Source organism: Scardinius erythrophthalmus (genome assembly GCF_964197995.2).
Source record: "Scardinius erythrophthalmus genome assembly, chromosome: 10".
Classification (NCBI taxonomy): domain Eukaryota; kingdom Metazoa; phylum Chordata; class Actinopteri; order Cypriniformes; family Leuciscidae; genus Scardinius; species Scardinius erythrophthalmus.
In genome coordinates, this window is record NC_138230.1 from 30488941 (window position 1) to 30503674 (window position 14734).

The 14734-nt window shown below is 37.3% G+C and overlaps 3 protein-coding genes across 3 annotated transcripts; all 3 read right to left on the bottom strand.

The window, feature by feature from the left end:
- Positions 1–2319: 2319 nt before the first annotated feature.
- LOC308697082 (ras-related and estrogen-regulated growth inhibitor-like protein) lies at positions 2320–4627 on the bottom strand. The gene is made up of 4 exons (XM_081376178.1): positions 4383–4627; positions 4246–4299; positions 4067–4143; positions 2320–3736 (listed from the first exon to the last, which is right to left on the bottom strand). Exons 1-4 carry the CDS (start codon positions 4495–4497, stop codon positions 3320–3322), a joined length of 663 nt encoding a protein of 220 aa, XP_081232304.1. The 5' UTR covers positions 4498–4627; the 3' UTR covers positions 2320–3319.
- A 1560-nt stretch (positions 4628–6187) lies between these two features.
- thap7 (THAP domain containing 7) lies at positions 6188–10975 on the bottom strand. The gene is made up of 5 exons (XM_081376346.1): positions 10875–10975; positions 10045–10124; positions 9394–9549; positions 9121–9249; positions 6188–8498 (listed from the first exon to the last, which is right to left on the bottom strand). Exons 2-5 carry the CDS (start codon positions 10122–10124, stop codon positions 6968–6970), a joined length of 1896 nt encoding a protein of 631 aa, XP_081232472.1. The 5' UTR covers positions 10875–10975; the 3' UTR covers positions 6188–6967.
- Positions 10976–12144: 1169 nt separating this feature from the next.
- LOC308696754 (perforin-1-like) lies at positions 12145–14433 on the bottom strand. The gene is made up of 3 exons (XM_081375648.1): positions 14363–14433; positions 13637–14157; positions 12145–13520 (listed from the first exon to the last, which is right to left on the bottom strand). The coding sequence occupies exons 1-3, from the start codon at positions 14363–14365 to the stop codon at positions 12317–12319; spliced, it is 1728 nt and encodes a 575-aa protein (XP_081231774.1). The 5' UTR covers positions 14366–14433; the 3' UTR covers positions 12145–12316.
- Positions 14434–14734: the final 301 nt, after the last annotated feature.

Genomic DNA, 14734 nt, shown 5'->3' on the forward strand with positions numbered 1-14734 from the left:
TGAAAAGAGTTTTGAATAAGAAAATTCATGAGTTACAAACATTTTTTTCCAGTTATAATGTGTGATTTAGTAAAAGGCTAATATGATCAGCATTTACTGTTATATGTTCTCCTTTTAAGAATGTGAATTCCAAACACACTGAGATGGGGCTGAAATAATGGTGTTCTTTAAGGTAGGTAAAGGTTTTAAAAATGAACCGGAAGTTTTCTTTTGTATTGTGATATACACCTGAGTGTAACGGATTACTGAAAACAAAATGTTGATGGTTGCAGTCGTTTGTGGAAGTTTCAAGTGGACTAAACCACTGCATATGTCACTGAACAGAAGTCTATAGCTTCACCAGAAGATTGAGGAATGACATTTTTATTAAAAATTACAAGGATTTTTTATTTTAAAGGAAACATACGCATGGATGAATTGCTAATAATTAGATCTATAATATGCATTTACAGATTTGATGGATTTTAATTTCTTGCCACATATTTTGGATCAGATGTAATAGTTTAACAATGCTGATGGGAAAAAAAGCCCCAAATGTGGACTCCCAATGTTTATGATGCTTACAGCCCTGGCATTTTGTGCTTATGATTTCCTGAAAGCTCAAAGGTAACCTTTTCAAATGAAATGAGAAAATGTTAAAAAATGGCACCATTTCCTGAGAAAGACCCTATTATTGTTGTCTCTGCTGTGAAAGCATGATAAAATATGCCAGAAAATGATGCCCCATGGCACACTGTGAATATTCATGCGTATGCTTGTGTGTAAACGATAGCGTACACATGGTTGTAGGAGGAATTGAGGCTGGTGTGTCACTAGGCGTACTATGGTCGGAGACACGTCTGTGTTAGTGATGTCATTATCACTGACGAGGGTTATTGTGGTGCTCATAGCAACAGCTTTCACAGTCTCAGTCAACTCCCCCGCAAAGCGCCCACTTGCCTAGAGGGGGGCAATGTCAGAAAGACCCAGCTGCCCCTTTCTCTTTCTCAGTCTTTTTTTTCCCCTTTTCTTTCTTTTCCCTTTTCTTCAGTATAGTCATAATCTAATTCACTATTACGAATTGTTTTTTCTAAAGCGTGGACAAGCAAATTGGTTCTTTTTGCCTCCTCGAAACCTTTGAAATGTGGAAAACGTGCAAAAGTACTGTTTATGCTTTAGGTTTCATATATATATATATATATATATATATATATATATATATATATATATATATATATATATATATATATATATATATGTGTGTATATATATGTATATATATATATATAAATACACACACACATATATATATATATATATATATATATATAAGAGTCAATATATTGGCCACAGTCTGGTTTATGATACACATTTTCATTGCACTACTTTTTGGTGTCATTACCAATGTGTATCATGTGTTGATTAGTCATATTTTTGTGTAGGAACAGTAAAGTCATGTACAGAATCCCATGCACATAACTGCCAGCAATGGGCCATACATGTGATCTGATCCGCTCCGAGCTTTCTTACATGTGAATGAATGAACATGTGATGCTCAGGTGTCTGAACTTGGGACACAACAGCTTTACTTCCATTATAAGGCCAGGAAGATTACCTCTTTAGTTACACAAGGGAAAAATGGGTAGCTTTACAAAAGTGCTCAGGTGACAAGAGGAAGTGACTTCACAGAACTAAGATTAAGATTGACTGAGCATGGTAACTTATTCGTGTTTAGGGTTTAAGACTGAAGGGGTACGAGAAAACACATGTAATGGTCGTTCGATTTCAGCTTTCAGTGTAATTTAATTTTTGTAGTTTAATTTCTTTAATCCTTAATTTTATACCCTAAGTCATACACATAATGTGTGATGATCTTGATCTTACAAAAAACTTATTTAACAGGTGAGAAAAATACAGTGCACAATAGGTCAGCTATGGTAAGCGTAAATATTAATATGAATAAAACTGACAGCATGTGGTCTTTGCAAGCAGATTGAGTCAGTCCTTATTTAGTCTACTAGGTTGCTCCCTGTTAACAATTCGGTAAACACATTTCAATCACAAGGTCCGTTTTCCAGGATTTTTGCTTGCCAACTTTGTGGATACCAGTGAATCCAGTACCATCTGAAATGTGTGTGCTGTTGCCGATTATCCATTGAGCACAGTCATTGTCCAGCACCACAATCTTGAAATAATATATTAATGAAGTAATTGTCTGAATAATGACTAGAATCAGAGTTATTAACTGGAAGCAACGAGGCAAATCGCCAGTTTAAGACACAAACAAACTGCAGATTCTAAAGGCTGCATTACTGCTATTGGTATTACATTTGGCAAGATGCATTATCATATGCTTATTTAATGGAACAGCACATTGCGTTTTAACTAAACCTAAAAAGGCAACAGAATTCAAATATTGGTCATGTTTTATTATAAAACAATATTAGCATATGGTTTTACAATTGCAATATATACAATCATCTGTGTGTTTGACAGTTAGCAACACCAATGCATCAAATGAAACTGATAGGACTTTAAAAATACATTATGCTGAAAACAGTTAAGGATCAACCATGGTAAAAGTGGGCATAATTTTGAAATAATTCTGTTTCACATCAATTTATATGGCTGTAAAAATTCTTCAGATTTTAGCACTTTATTTGACCATTATCCATGGACTTTGAAAATATTCAGCTTATTTAAGTTGTTTTGTTTCTCACATAAAATAATAATAAAAAATTTAAAAAAATGCTACATTGTCACAATATTCATGTATCGTGTGTTGGAGGCCACATTTTACAACCCGTCTCATTTAATTGCTAAGAAGCATTGAGCCAACAATTGCACTTACTAGCTACAGTAAAAAACGATTGAAGTACAAGGAGAGAACTGTCAGATATAGATATATAAAAAACAAACAGAGTGAGCAATGAGACCTAATAATATTAGTATTCTTAAATCGAACTTGAACATTCTTAGAACATTCAGGAATTTGGGGCCTTTCACACAAGACGTTTCTTCATTCAAAAACAGAACGAAGCAATAAAACATGAGGGATCTAGAGACATTTTTTTGTTGTTGAACTACTTTTAACCTGACACGTGCCGTAAGTGATGCTCATGGTGTGAGGTGGCAAAAAAACAGCAACATAATGGCCAAAGATGTCTGTCCATACGTAGGCCAACCAAAAACAGCACAGACGGAACACAGTGTGAATGGCCCCTAAGATTGTCAACTTGCAAAAATCCAGTTGAGATCAATAATCAGTCTTTGTTCCAATATGGATTTCATAAAGGGATTTTCCATGATTCTTCCACCGCTTTAAAGGGGAAATTTGAAACTATTCAGTCCTCTTCCTTCCAAATACGGCCGACATGCTCCTCACGATACCCTTGAAGCCTGCAGTGCCCTTCTTGAGCGCCCTTGCCTCTCGGATGAGCTCAAACAGTTCGTGAAACACCATCAGCACTCCGTGGTACGTCTCAGCAGCGGAGACCTCAAAAAACCCACAGTCCGCAGAGAGCGCCAGCAGCCGGCCCTCCTCACTTGACACTGTACGTCGGTGCTGGAGGTCTCTCTTATTCCCCACAATGATGATCTGAGCTGTGCTGGCCAGTTTTTGCTTAGCTTGTCGTATGCACTGCACTTGTTGTCGCACCACATTGAAGCTGGCGCGGTCACAGATGCTGTAAACAAGGATATAGCCATCCGTCCACTGCAGCTGTCTGTCGCTAATGTATCCTGACTCCTCTCCATTCTGAAATAAGAGATTTAACCATTAATTCTATTCACTTATTTACTCCAATTGTTGATGGTACAGATTTCAGCTTTATCAGCAACTATTCAATAGGTAGCCTACTTAGTTACGATCCCCAAGCTACTATTCTAAATAGTCATTTATTAGGCTAGTATTTTTTTTAGATGCTAGTACACATATACATCTTAATTGATAGTTGCAATTGATTTATTTAATAAACTGTATTTCTAGATAGATAGTAGTTTTAAGGAATAAATGTTAAAATGGCTTGCCATACTACTGCCATGCAAAAAAACTTTAAATCATTGGAATGGGCAAAAAGATGCTTACCTGGTGGCAAAGCGAGTCCCATATGTTGAAACAAATATCACGCCCGTCGATCTTGTCAGTATGGCTGTATATTGATTCTGTAAAAGAAAAAGAAAAAAAGTTAAGCAAAGCGAAGGGTATTTTACAGCAAATTACAATGGGGATCAAGACAAGAGAGTGATAATCATTAAGCTATTTACCTATATCTCCATATTCTCCAATGAACCGCCTCGTTAGAAAGCGCACGGTGAGGGCTGTGAATAATAAACACAGAGGTTGTTAGAGCTGTAATTCAGACTGTAAATTAAGGTAAAGGCAAGGTTGCTACAGAACTTACCAGATTTTCCAACGTTCTCAGCTCCAAGTAACAAAATGTTGGCCTCCACTTTCTGCTGGTTGCCTTCCATTGTTTTGCTGCTGTGGCGAATGCGTGATTTTACTTGAACAACCATTGGTAGGTAGTACAGGCTGTCGGTAGAGTCCTACAGTGTACAGGTGTTGAACGTACCGAAGCGCACTAGAAAGCGTGGTTAAATAGGCTCAATATGCCTGGGCGGGGCTTCCTCTCGAGACTGACCAATCAGAGCGAAGAGCGTCTGTTGTTTATGGCTATAATTTAGTAGAAAACATTTTCACTACGCACAACACAGGAAAACATTATTTTTATGAGTTCAGTATTTAAGATAAATAAAAAACAAAACAGAAATTTGTATTGAATATACCATTGTGAAGTAAGCTATAGGCTATGAAATATGCATGAAGGGGACGGCAAGTTTTTATTTTTTGTATTTTTTTAATAGCAACAATAATAGGCTACATTGACTGGTGAATAACATAAATTATTATAATTATAACTCAGGGTTCATCATATTTCAGCAACATTGTAAGTAGCAACTGAGGCTCTTGTCAAGGCATGACACCAATCCAGCGAAGGGCTATGAATTGCAAATGCTTCTAAATGAGATGATCTTTAGCAACTAATTACGACTACATTAAATTAGCAATACAACACAGACATATAGCCCTTCTTGATCTGCCATGGCAAACGCTTTTTCATGACAATAAGCAGATCTTCAGCTTGCCTTGAGAAGGGTCCCTTATGCCACGGCCTTCATTAACCGATAAATGAGTTTTCTTTAAATTATTGTTCAGATCCTGCTCTAAACCGCATTGCTGTAGCCTAAGCATACTATGAATGCTGTCATCGTTTATCTGCAAACTCTGTGTCAATTTTTTTTTTTTTACATCAACATACTCTGATAATTATTAAAGAGCGACGCCAAGTGGTGTATGCGAAAATGTCTACTTCAGTTAGAAGCTCGATACTGGGTATAGTAGCCTCCTGGTGGTCACATTAACAAATGACGAATCAAGCACATTTTAGAAATGGCTGCAAGAGAACAAATGGATCTAAATTGGTCTAAAATACATTAGCCTATACTGCAAGTGAGTTTTTGAGTGTTAATGAGAGAAAATTCACATTATGGTAATAAAGGCCATTATGGTAATATTGTCCATTGTTACATTTAAATTGACCTTACGGTCACTATGTCCAGGGGCGTAGTTTGTGGGGGGGTGATAACCCCCCCAATATTTTAATCTATGCATTACAACCCCCCCAATATTTATACCATGATCACATGAGAAGGAGGCATACCCAAACTTCAACCCCCCCAATGTTCAAACCAAATCTACGCCCTTGACTATGTCCTACTGCAATATGCGCCTTCAGTGAAATAGACATGCTTTATCTCCTTTATTCAGCATCTGCGGATGGACAGTATTCACAGAATTCTGAAGAAAACAGAATCAAGCCTACTCCTCATCAAACAACTCAACTAAAAAAAGGCCTATCATATATCATCAGATTGTTTGGACTACAGCCTCATACTGTTTAACTGAGATTTTTATTTTTTGCTGGGGTGATAATAATATAATGGGAGTGTTTACAATTTAAAGCTGTGTGCTGAGATGTTGACCTGGGCAGAGAGAGAAGATCCCAGAGTGGTTGTGGGTTTTATTATAATTTGAGGTAATTTGTAAATGCTCAGTATCTGAGTGAGAAAGTAACAAACACGTTGCAAAATAATGGAAATTCAATTGTTAAAAAACTACCAGCAGAAAAAAACATGTAAATTGAATGATAGAAACAACTTGATTTTTTTAATTGCATAAGTCAAACCAGCCCCTCTCTTGCTTTGTGAATTGAAGAACAAAATTAGGGAGGCTTTTTACTTTATCACTAACCTGAAAATGAAGTATGCCTTATTATAGGCCAAAGGTGACATTGTCAATGAAAAATATTCCCTATAAAATGTTTATGCTACCATTGAAAAGTTTAAGATTCAAGTCTCTCATGCTCACCAATGCTGCATTTATTAGTAAAAAGAACATTAATATTGTGAAATATTATTCCAATTTGATGCTGATTTGGTGCTCAAGAAAAAAAAAAAAAAGTAAAAAAAAAAAGGTATTTCATTTTCCTATTCTTCATGAAAGCAAAACTGATCATTATAGTTGAGGGAACAAATTATTGTTTCAAAACCTACTACATAATGGGTGTTCATGGGTATGAATGTATACAGTATAGACTGGGAAGAATGGAGTAGGTTTCAAACCTGAATTCAAATTAGTTCCCAAGTTCTTTTAACTGTAATTTTGGCCTTTTTGAACACAGTCAATGAATTCAATTACTAAACATTGTCCAACATACACATTTTAGTAGCCAAAGAGTTTTATTGAATTATGACTTTCCAATTAAAATACTACTGTATTAAATGTCTATTAATCAATATTCTGCCAACATATGAAAATAATGCTGATGTCTTTCATACATCTTAGCCAAAGTCAACTGAAGAATCTGTGCATGTTGTGTAAGTGGAGAATAAAACCATTAGATGGTAATATAACAAGAGAGACGTATCAGTCAATAAACTCGCTGCTAAGCTGAAGCTGAAACCCCTCTAAATGTTCCTTCAGTCTCTCCCTGACATCTCCCCCCACTGCTGTGTGCCTCAGGTCCGACTGGTGTGTGAGCTGTCCGTTTTCCCACCCCGCAGATGTCAGTATCATGGAATCACACTTCACAGTCACTCCATCCCTTTCTTCGGTGACCTTTGAATGAAATCTATCCAATATGGCCTGAGGCTGCACAGTCTCAACGTCGACTCTGTTCCTTTCCCCTGTTTCAGTAACAACTGGCATCAGTAGGACATGATCATCAGTCTTTTCCTGTACCCAGAAAAACTGCTGTCCCTCTCCCTGCTCGATTTCCATTTCGCTCTTTTCCTTTGTGGCGGGGTCAGTGAGAAGAAGTTGTTGATGCGGTTGAAGCACTTGGATTTGCTGTAGTTGGAATGGTGAAGAAGTTTCCTGTATTGTTGCCGAGTATTGAATAGGTCCAGGCGCAGTGTGCATGTCAGTCTGTGGATGAAGTAGAGCGAGTTCCTGGATTGCTTCTGCATTATCGTGGAGCTCAAGAGATGCTTCCTCCTCTGTGTTCAATTGATGCGGTTGCAATTCCATGGTGACCATCTGCATTGTGTCCTCATTCTCTGTGCTCTCACAGTAATACAAGTAGTAGCTTTGTTGCTCCACAGGTGCCACATCAGTCCTAGAGTTCTCTGACTTTTGTTCTTTGAGCACCTTTGCTTTCCTTTTGACTTCCTGGATTCTCTTAGGTTTATGTCTTGCCTGAGATCCTTGAACCTCATCAGGTCCTACAGTTGAATCTTTGTACCCACTTATTTTGTTTCCTTCATTGTCCCTTCCGCAATAAAAACAGCACCCTTCTTCTTCTTCCCCTGTGACTTTTGCCTTCGTCTGTCCCTGTCCGTTCCATCCCTCAGCGAGAAGATCTAATTCATCAGTTGCGCCTTCATTTGCACTCTCCTCAAATCCCTCAAGATTGCAACCTCTCTCCACCTTCGTCCCTTGTCCCTTTTGAGCAGCCCAGCTCGAAAACCTACCTCCTCGGGCCTCCTTCCCTTTCACCCCGTCTCGTGAGCGAGAGAGGGTACTCCTAAGTCGGTTCTCTCTGAGGCGCAGCAGTGCGTGGCGTAGGCGGTTCTCCCGCCGGCGAGCGGCACTCAGAAGACGCAACGCTTTTTCCAAGCTGTCGATTGCTTTGTCGTAGCGCTTTCGCCACACTAGAGGGCACAACTGAGCGTAGTTGTGCTCTTTCGGCAAGTAAAAGCCAGGAGGCGGGGGGAGACGCTTCATGTAACAGGATGGAGAAGGTGGACGTGGAGAAGGTTGAGGAGAAGAGGGGTCAGGAGGTTGTTCATCTAATAATGTCTCTTCAGAAGTTTGAGGAGCCTCAGATGAAGGCTGCCCATGCTTATCCTCCCCTTCGCCTTTTTCACACTCATTATCTGCTACTTTTTGCACCAGAGTCTCATTGTTGAAGATCTCATGGCTTTCTGATCCTTCATTATCATTGGAGTTCTTGACACTGAAAAAAATGAAGCACAGCTTTAGATGTAATTTTTATAATTCTATTGTCTTTTGAACTTTCTATTCATCAAAGAATCCTGAAAGAAAAAATTGTACACAACTGTTATCGACATTGATAATAATAATGAATGTTTTCTGAGCATCAAATCCACATATTAGAATTTCTGAAGGATCATGTGACATTGAAGACTGGAGTAATGATGCTGAAAATTCAGCTTTGACCACAGGAATAAATTACATTTGAAAACATATCAAAATAGAAAACAGTTATTTTAATTTGGCATAATATTTAACAATATTACAGTTTTTTTTTGTAACTACACATTTGTAATGATGAAGTTGCACTTGCAATTTATTACATTTAATATCGAATAACACATTACAGTTAAAATCAAGTACCTGTCTTGCAGTACATATGAAAAATGTGCGTTTTTGTAAGAAAATTATTCATATTTTATATATATTCATATTTCAACTATAATCACTGGCTTCCGGTAAAGTGATGTTTCGATGAACGCGGAAGCACATAGGATAGAGCAAAACAAAACACCAGTCAGAAATTAGAAGTCTAAATGGAGAATTTTTAAAGAGAAATGTCAGGGTAGCTTTAGGTAAGATACCTGATACGTTTATCCACATTTCGAGGTCTACCTCTCCGTTTCGTTGCATATTTCCCAGCAGTGCCTCTTTCATGAGGCTGAATTTCAAATACAGTGGGAATCGCATCATCCTTCAGTCTGCGATAGCCACTAAAAAAAAAAAAAAAAAAAAAAGAGGCATCAACATTATTTTCGAATCTTCTAAATATATTGTTTTTTTAACAACAGATTTAAAAGTAAAGTTTTTTTGGTCATTGCTTCTATGAAAAGTTATGAGTCTGATAAGCTGCAGACCTGACTCCAGAGAGTTCAAAGCTATCAGGGGAGAAGTGTTTAGAACAGAAATAGATGAAACCACTCTGAGGGTCCCACTGGCCTTTTCCCTCAGGGCCTTTGCGATGAGAGTTGATAATCCAAGTTGTGCGGCGAGGGTTTCCCTTCTTTGGCAACCTGGAAAATTTAACATCATAAACAATATTGACAAGTTAAGATCATTTAATTACCCCCTTGAGCAACTGCAGCTGAGACATATTTTATTCTTTTACACTCTTTTTCAACAGACAAAACAAGAATATGGACAATAAGTTTAGACCAATGCAAATTATTATTAACAATCCCATGTAGTTCAGTGAACTGATCACTAGGGGGCAGATATTAATCATTATAGTTTCTATTGAGCTGACCAAAATGTTGGCAGTTCTCAAACTATTAGACTGTATATCACATACACTTTCTATTGTAATTGTCATTTTTAAAATCAGCTTTTTAATGCTTAATCAAAATTAAACCACCTGTGTCAGTGTAAATATAAACATGTTATGCAGTAGATGTTCAGCTGGTTCCCAACTTGTTGGTCACAGGTCTGTTCTGTTAGGGTCATGAACAGCAGTAAGAAAAAGGTCTGAATGCAATGGCCACTACTGATTTGGAAGCATTTATATGCACCTGTGAAAAGTGATTCCAGATTTCCGGACGTCTTTTGTGTCTCTTGACTTGCAACCTACAGCAGAGCAGTGTCTGGGCATCTAGGGGAAAAACAAAAACAATTTTTTTTTTTTACTCTTTTTAACTTTTTTAATCACACACATTTACCTAATGGCTTTTAATTATCTGATTAAATTAGATTAGATTTAATTAAATGAGATCAGGTGTAACTTATCAAATGTTACTACCACCTGTCAATAAGATGCGGTTAAATGTAAATTGAAAAAAATAAAATAATAATAATAATACAAGAATACAAGTTAAAATACAATAAAACATAATGAACATAACTATAATAATGAAGATAACACCAATAATAGTAATACTAATAATAAATGAATAAGTAAAAACTACATAAATTAAAAATTCAACTCTGCATGCATCATATTCATCAGTCATTTTATTATTTATTTTAGATATTCAGAATTAACACGTTTTCCTGTTTTGAATTACTTAAAATTGCATGGCAGTTCATATGGTGGTAAAAGGCCCTATATCGTAAACTGTTCTGTTGTAGCAGTTTTTCAAGCAGCCGACTATCGGTGACAGATCGCTCGTATCGATGTGACTTGATGTCAGCTCACGTATGTGATGTGTTTGAGGCTGCAGTGTCGTCTTTTTAGGTAACTACATAGCATGCTGCTAAAACAGCCGATACCTAAGTCAGCAGCTGACATGTTGCTCATTTGAAAACAATATAAACCCAGACTACTGGATAAAAATGTGGGCTGCTTTTCTAGCAAAGAATATTCTCAGCAATTTCTGTCTTTAAGATCATCCTTTAAACTCACCACAAAGGCCTGCGACCTCACGTAGATGGCCGTCTTCTTCTTCCTAGGCGCTGTAGATTAGACCCGCCTTTCGGCACAGCAGCCAATCACAGCTTTGTATTACTCTGACGTTGCGATAGGACCTATTTTTTTTACAGTCTATGGATAGGACGTAAGTTTGCCTTAACGCTGATATTTGCTTATTGGCATGTTAATTTGGAATTGTTTTAAAATGTTATTTTGGAACTACAGAAATAGGCTAACTATGCTTGCATTAACCACAACAATTAAAAATAAATCCCCGTGTTTCTGTCAAAATTTTGAAACAAATGCCGTTTAAGTTTATACTGATCTTATTAGGCTACATTTATTTACTTATTACAAAATGTAAAATATTCCAGTCATTTGTAGGTGGTATTTTGGAACTATTGCCAGTAAATTCAGTGATGGTGAATCTTTTGTGAGACTTATTTTCAAATGCCAACAGTCTCTAATAAACGTGCACAGGTTTGTGGCTATTGATTCTCATATATTAGCTTGTTTGCATTTCTTAGTACTTAGAACCACTGATCTATATAATGACATAGTCATAATGACATCTTATGGATAGTTTAGCCTAAGTCTTAAAGTGGTGTGCATGATACAGAGAGGTTGCTGGATGCATTTCAGCTCAGCTCAGCTGATGTGTGAAACGCTGAAGCTCAGAAACATACTTAAAAACCACAGACACTTAAATGTATCACATCAATAGGCCTTCTTAGAAATACACAGGAAACCCTGCAGTTTTATTACATGGAAGCAAAAATATAAATTGAACAGTATTTCAGTTTTTCTTGCATTGTTAATGAATAAGAGATGTGATGGATGAAGCTAAAATTTAGTGATTTAAGGAGCACAATTTAGGCCCTGCATATACTAATATATACTATATATGTACAGTTCCAACATTTGTTTTGAGCCATCACCGGAGAATTGTCATGTGAGTGATCATACTGAGGTATATTAGAACTTATTGCAACCGACAGTGTAAAAAAGTCTATGGTTGAATTCAAAATAGCATAGCGATGTAAAAGATATGTATTCAAATTCAACCTATTTCTCTCTGCCTGTAAATGTGAACCATGATAATGCAAGATTGTGTGGTACTATATATATATATATATATATATATATATATATATATATATATAAATTTAGGGAAGGACCAGCACTGCCTGTAGTGAGTGCACTGTAAGTTGCTATTACATTTTGCAAGTCTAATAATAATAAACCCAAAAGAACACACACAAATCTGTCTTTAAAAATGCTTTTTAATGCAAAAACACAGGAAAAAAAAAAGAAGAAAAGCAATGGAAGAAGAACTAAGCAAATTATACTAATACACTTATTTTCTATCGCAGATGAAAGTGCTGTTAGGCTATATGAAGGCTATTTTTCATGCAAGGATGGATTCAAGATGCAGGTCACAGCAAAAATAGCTTTCCATAAGTACTCTTGAAGTTTAACTTGTTTGAGTTATTGTGAGCTAATTCAAGCCTGGCCATATCTTTAACCAGAACACCATTTCTTGAGCTGAAAATGTCAGCCAGAGGGGAAGCCATTGGAGAAGGTTTGTGTTCATTACACTGTGGGCCATTTAGACTGGGAGCACACTTCACTTCATAGGTAAAAAAGAAGGTGCCATATTTAAAAGCACAAGCTTTACGCTTAACTCCACTTCTAACTTCAAAAGAGCATGTACCAAGGAGCTCAGTGCTCCAGTTGTCTTTATCATACACTTTAAAAGTTAGTCTACTGGCCATGCTAAACTTAATAGGAACAAACTCAAATGTTTCTCGCCAACGTGGATTGTCATTATTATCAATAGTCGCAGTACGTCCCATTTTTGTGTTATATTTTACTTCTACAAAACCATCTGTTTGAGAAGTCCCATCTCCATACAGACCATTGGCTTTAAGGTTGTAGACTTTCAGGGTGGCTAGTCCTTTTTCAGCTGGACAGCAGTTAGACTTTATAATTTGACTACTTCCACAAACACAAGCACATCGGTCCCTTGCACTGCACTTCCTACCAATCTTGCAAGGCTCTGAGCAAACCTTCATGAGGGCATTTTTAATGATGTATTCTTCAACAGCTCTCTTCAGTCCTTTCCTGGCAGGGTGTTTTTCACTCAGTAAGAAATGGAGGGGTTTCAGAGAGTAGTGCACAATGTCAGGGAGGCTCTTCAAAGACTCAAGCCAGGTCTTAAGGGAATTTGGGTGTGATGAACCAGAAAAAAGCAGATGTTCTCCATTTATGTTTCCTCCGATAATCTCTGTCTGACGCTCATTGAACATAGTGCTGAACTTTTGATTTGTGCCCATCTTCTTTTTCAGTTGTTTACACATTTTGTCCTCTGTCTTCACAGTTGTTCCTTTGTAAAAACCAGATGCTTCTACATCCAAACAGTCTTTCACTGCAGTGTCTGTAAGCCCACTCACTGATGCCTGACATGTTTTGATGGCTGTTATGGCTTTCATTTTCCCCCCTAACTTGACATCTGTGGTAAAGTGAGTGCCATATGTGGTGATCAGGTTGCGGTAGGCGTCTGGATCGTAGGATGCAGGGAGTGATTTAATTGCTTCAAGAAACTCTGCATGAAGAGGAGGCTTTTCAGCTAGACCATACCTGTAAAGAAACAGTAAACAAACTTGAATTCAGTGGGACCAAAGAGGTAGAAGATTACAGTTAAAGTTAAATTCTTTTAAGTCATTCTATGAGGAAAAACAACCCAACTCTCTCACCTGTAAAAGCTGCATGCAACTTCATGTTTGGTGAAACTGTATTTGTCTTCTTTTGATTTTGTCATTGCAAATTTCGCTTCCCTGGAATGAGTGCCTCCGACTGTAGCTCCAGCAACCTTATTATCTAAACCAACTTTCCAGCTGGCTGAGAGCGCTGATGATGAATCATTGACCAGTGCTTCACTTGATTCAAAGATCTTACTGGAGACTTTCATTGAACACTTTGGCAAGGTCCTCCAGAACACAACTGCTACTGGTAGCTTCTGTTTTATTCCATTCATGTAATTGTTTTTGCGCATTTTACAAGTGCTGTTTCCTAAATCCCATTTCTCCGTGTCGATCACGTAAGATCCTTTTCGCTCCATGGTCACAACATCAAATCCCTCTCCAGCAAGATTGTGCCCTGGAACAAAGGGAGCATCCTCACACTCTTTTGATGCACCTATGTCATCCTCTCCAGAAGTGGTCATGAGAAGCAATGCCCAGAAAACAACAAGGTAAATCTGGAACTGCCCCATCATCTGTAGTGAGATAAGAAGATGTCAACATTTCTGTCAAATTATTATATTTTACATAATGATAATGTCATCATAAAATTGATCATATTAACAATAATGCTATCATTAAACATTATAAACATATTACAAAAACATATGTATAACAATAATAATGGTTTCTTTTAAATCATAATATGATTTATGTGATACATTTTCCAGTTTTCTTTACCATTAAATTCACGGGTGAGCTGATCAAATGATTTTGAAATATGTTGTCTGCTCATTTTATATGATGCATGTGTAGACTTGGGTGTCAAAGGGGTGGGGTAGGGGTGTGTGTGTGTGTGTGTGTGTTTGTGTGTGTTGGGGGGGGGGGGTGTAGGGGTGGGCAACATCATTTAGTGGCAACACCATAGCCACTAACAATAATAATACAAAAAAATATTATATGAAAAAAATTTGTTTGGCGGAGATGAAGTGGTAGGTGGAGTTTCCTTTGCAGCGCCTCATACGCAGCAGTTCGCCGCGAGCATGTAACATTAACGCTAATACGGAAAAGTTTAATTTTTCCTACCATGCTACTGTAAAAGTTGCTGCAGCA

Coding starts and splice junctions, on each gene's coding strand:
- LOC308697082 (XM_081376178.1), bottom strand. CDS start 4,497: ATGGTTGTTCAAGTAAAATCACGCATTCGCCACAGCAGCAAAACAATG. Junction 4,300..4,382: donor TGAGAACGTTGGAAAATCTG/GTAAGTTCTGTA, acceptor TATTATTCACAG/CCCTCACCGTGCGCTTTCTA. Junction 4,144..4,245: donor TGGAGAATATGGAGATATAG/GTAAATAGCTTA, acceptor TTTCTTTTACAG/AATCAATATACAGCCATACT.
- thap7 (XM_081376346.1), bottom strand. CDS start 10,124: ATGCCCAGACACTGCTCTGCTGTAGGTTGCAAGTCAAGAGACACAAAA. Junction 9,250..9,393: donor TTTGAACTCTCTGGAGTCAG/GTCTGCAGCTTA, acceptor TTTTTTTTTTAG/TGGCTATCGCAGACTGAAGG. Junction 8,499..9,120: donor AATGTGGATAAACGTATCAG/GTATCTTACCTA, acceptor CATTTTTTTCAG/TGTCAAGAACTCCAATGATA.
- LOC308696754 (XM_081375648.1), bottom strand. Junction 13,521..13,636: donor GTTGCATGCAGCTTTTACAG/GTGAGAGAGTTG, acceptor GTTTCTTTACAG/GTATGGTCTAGCTGAAAAGC.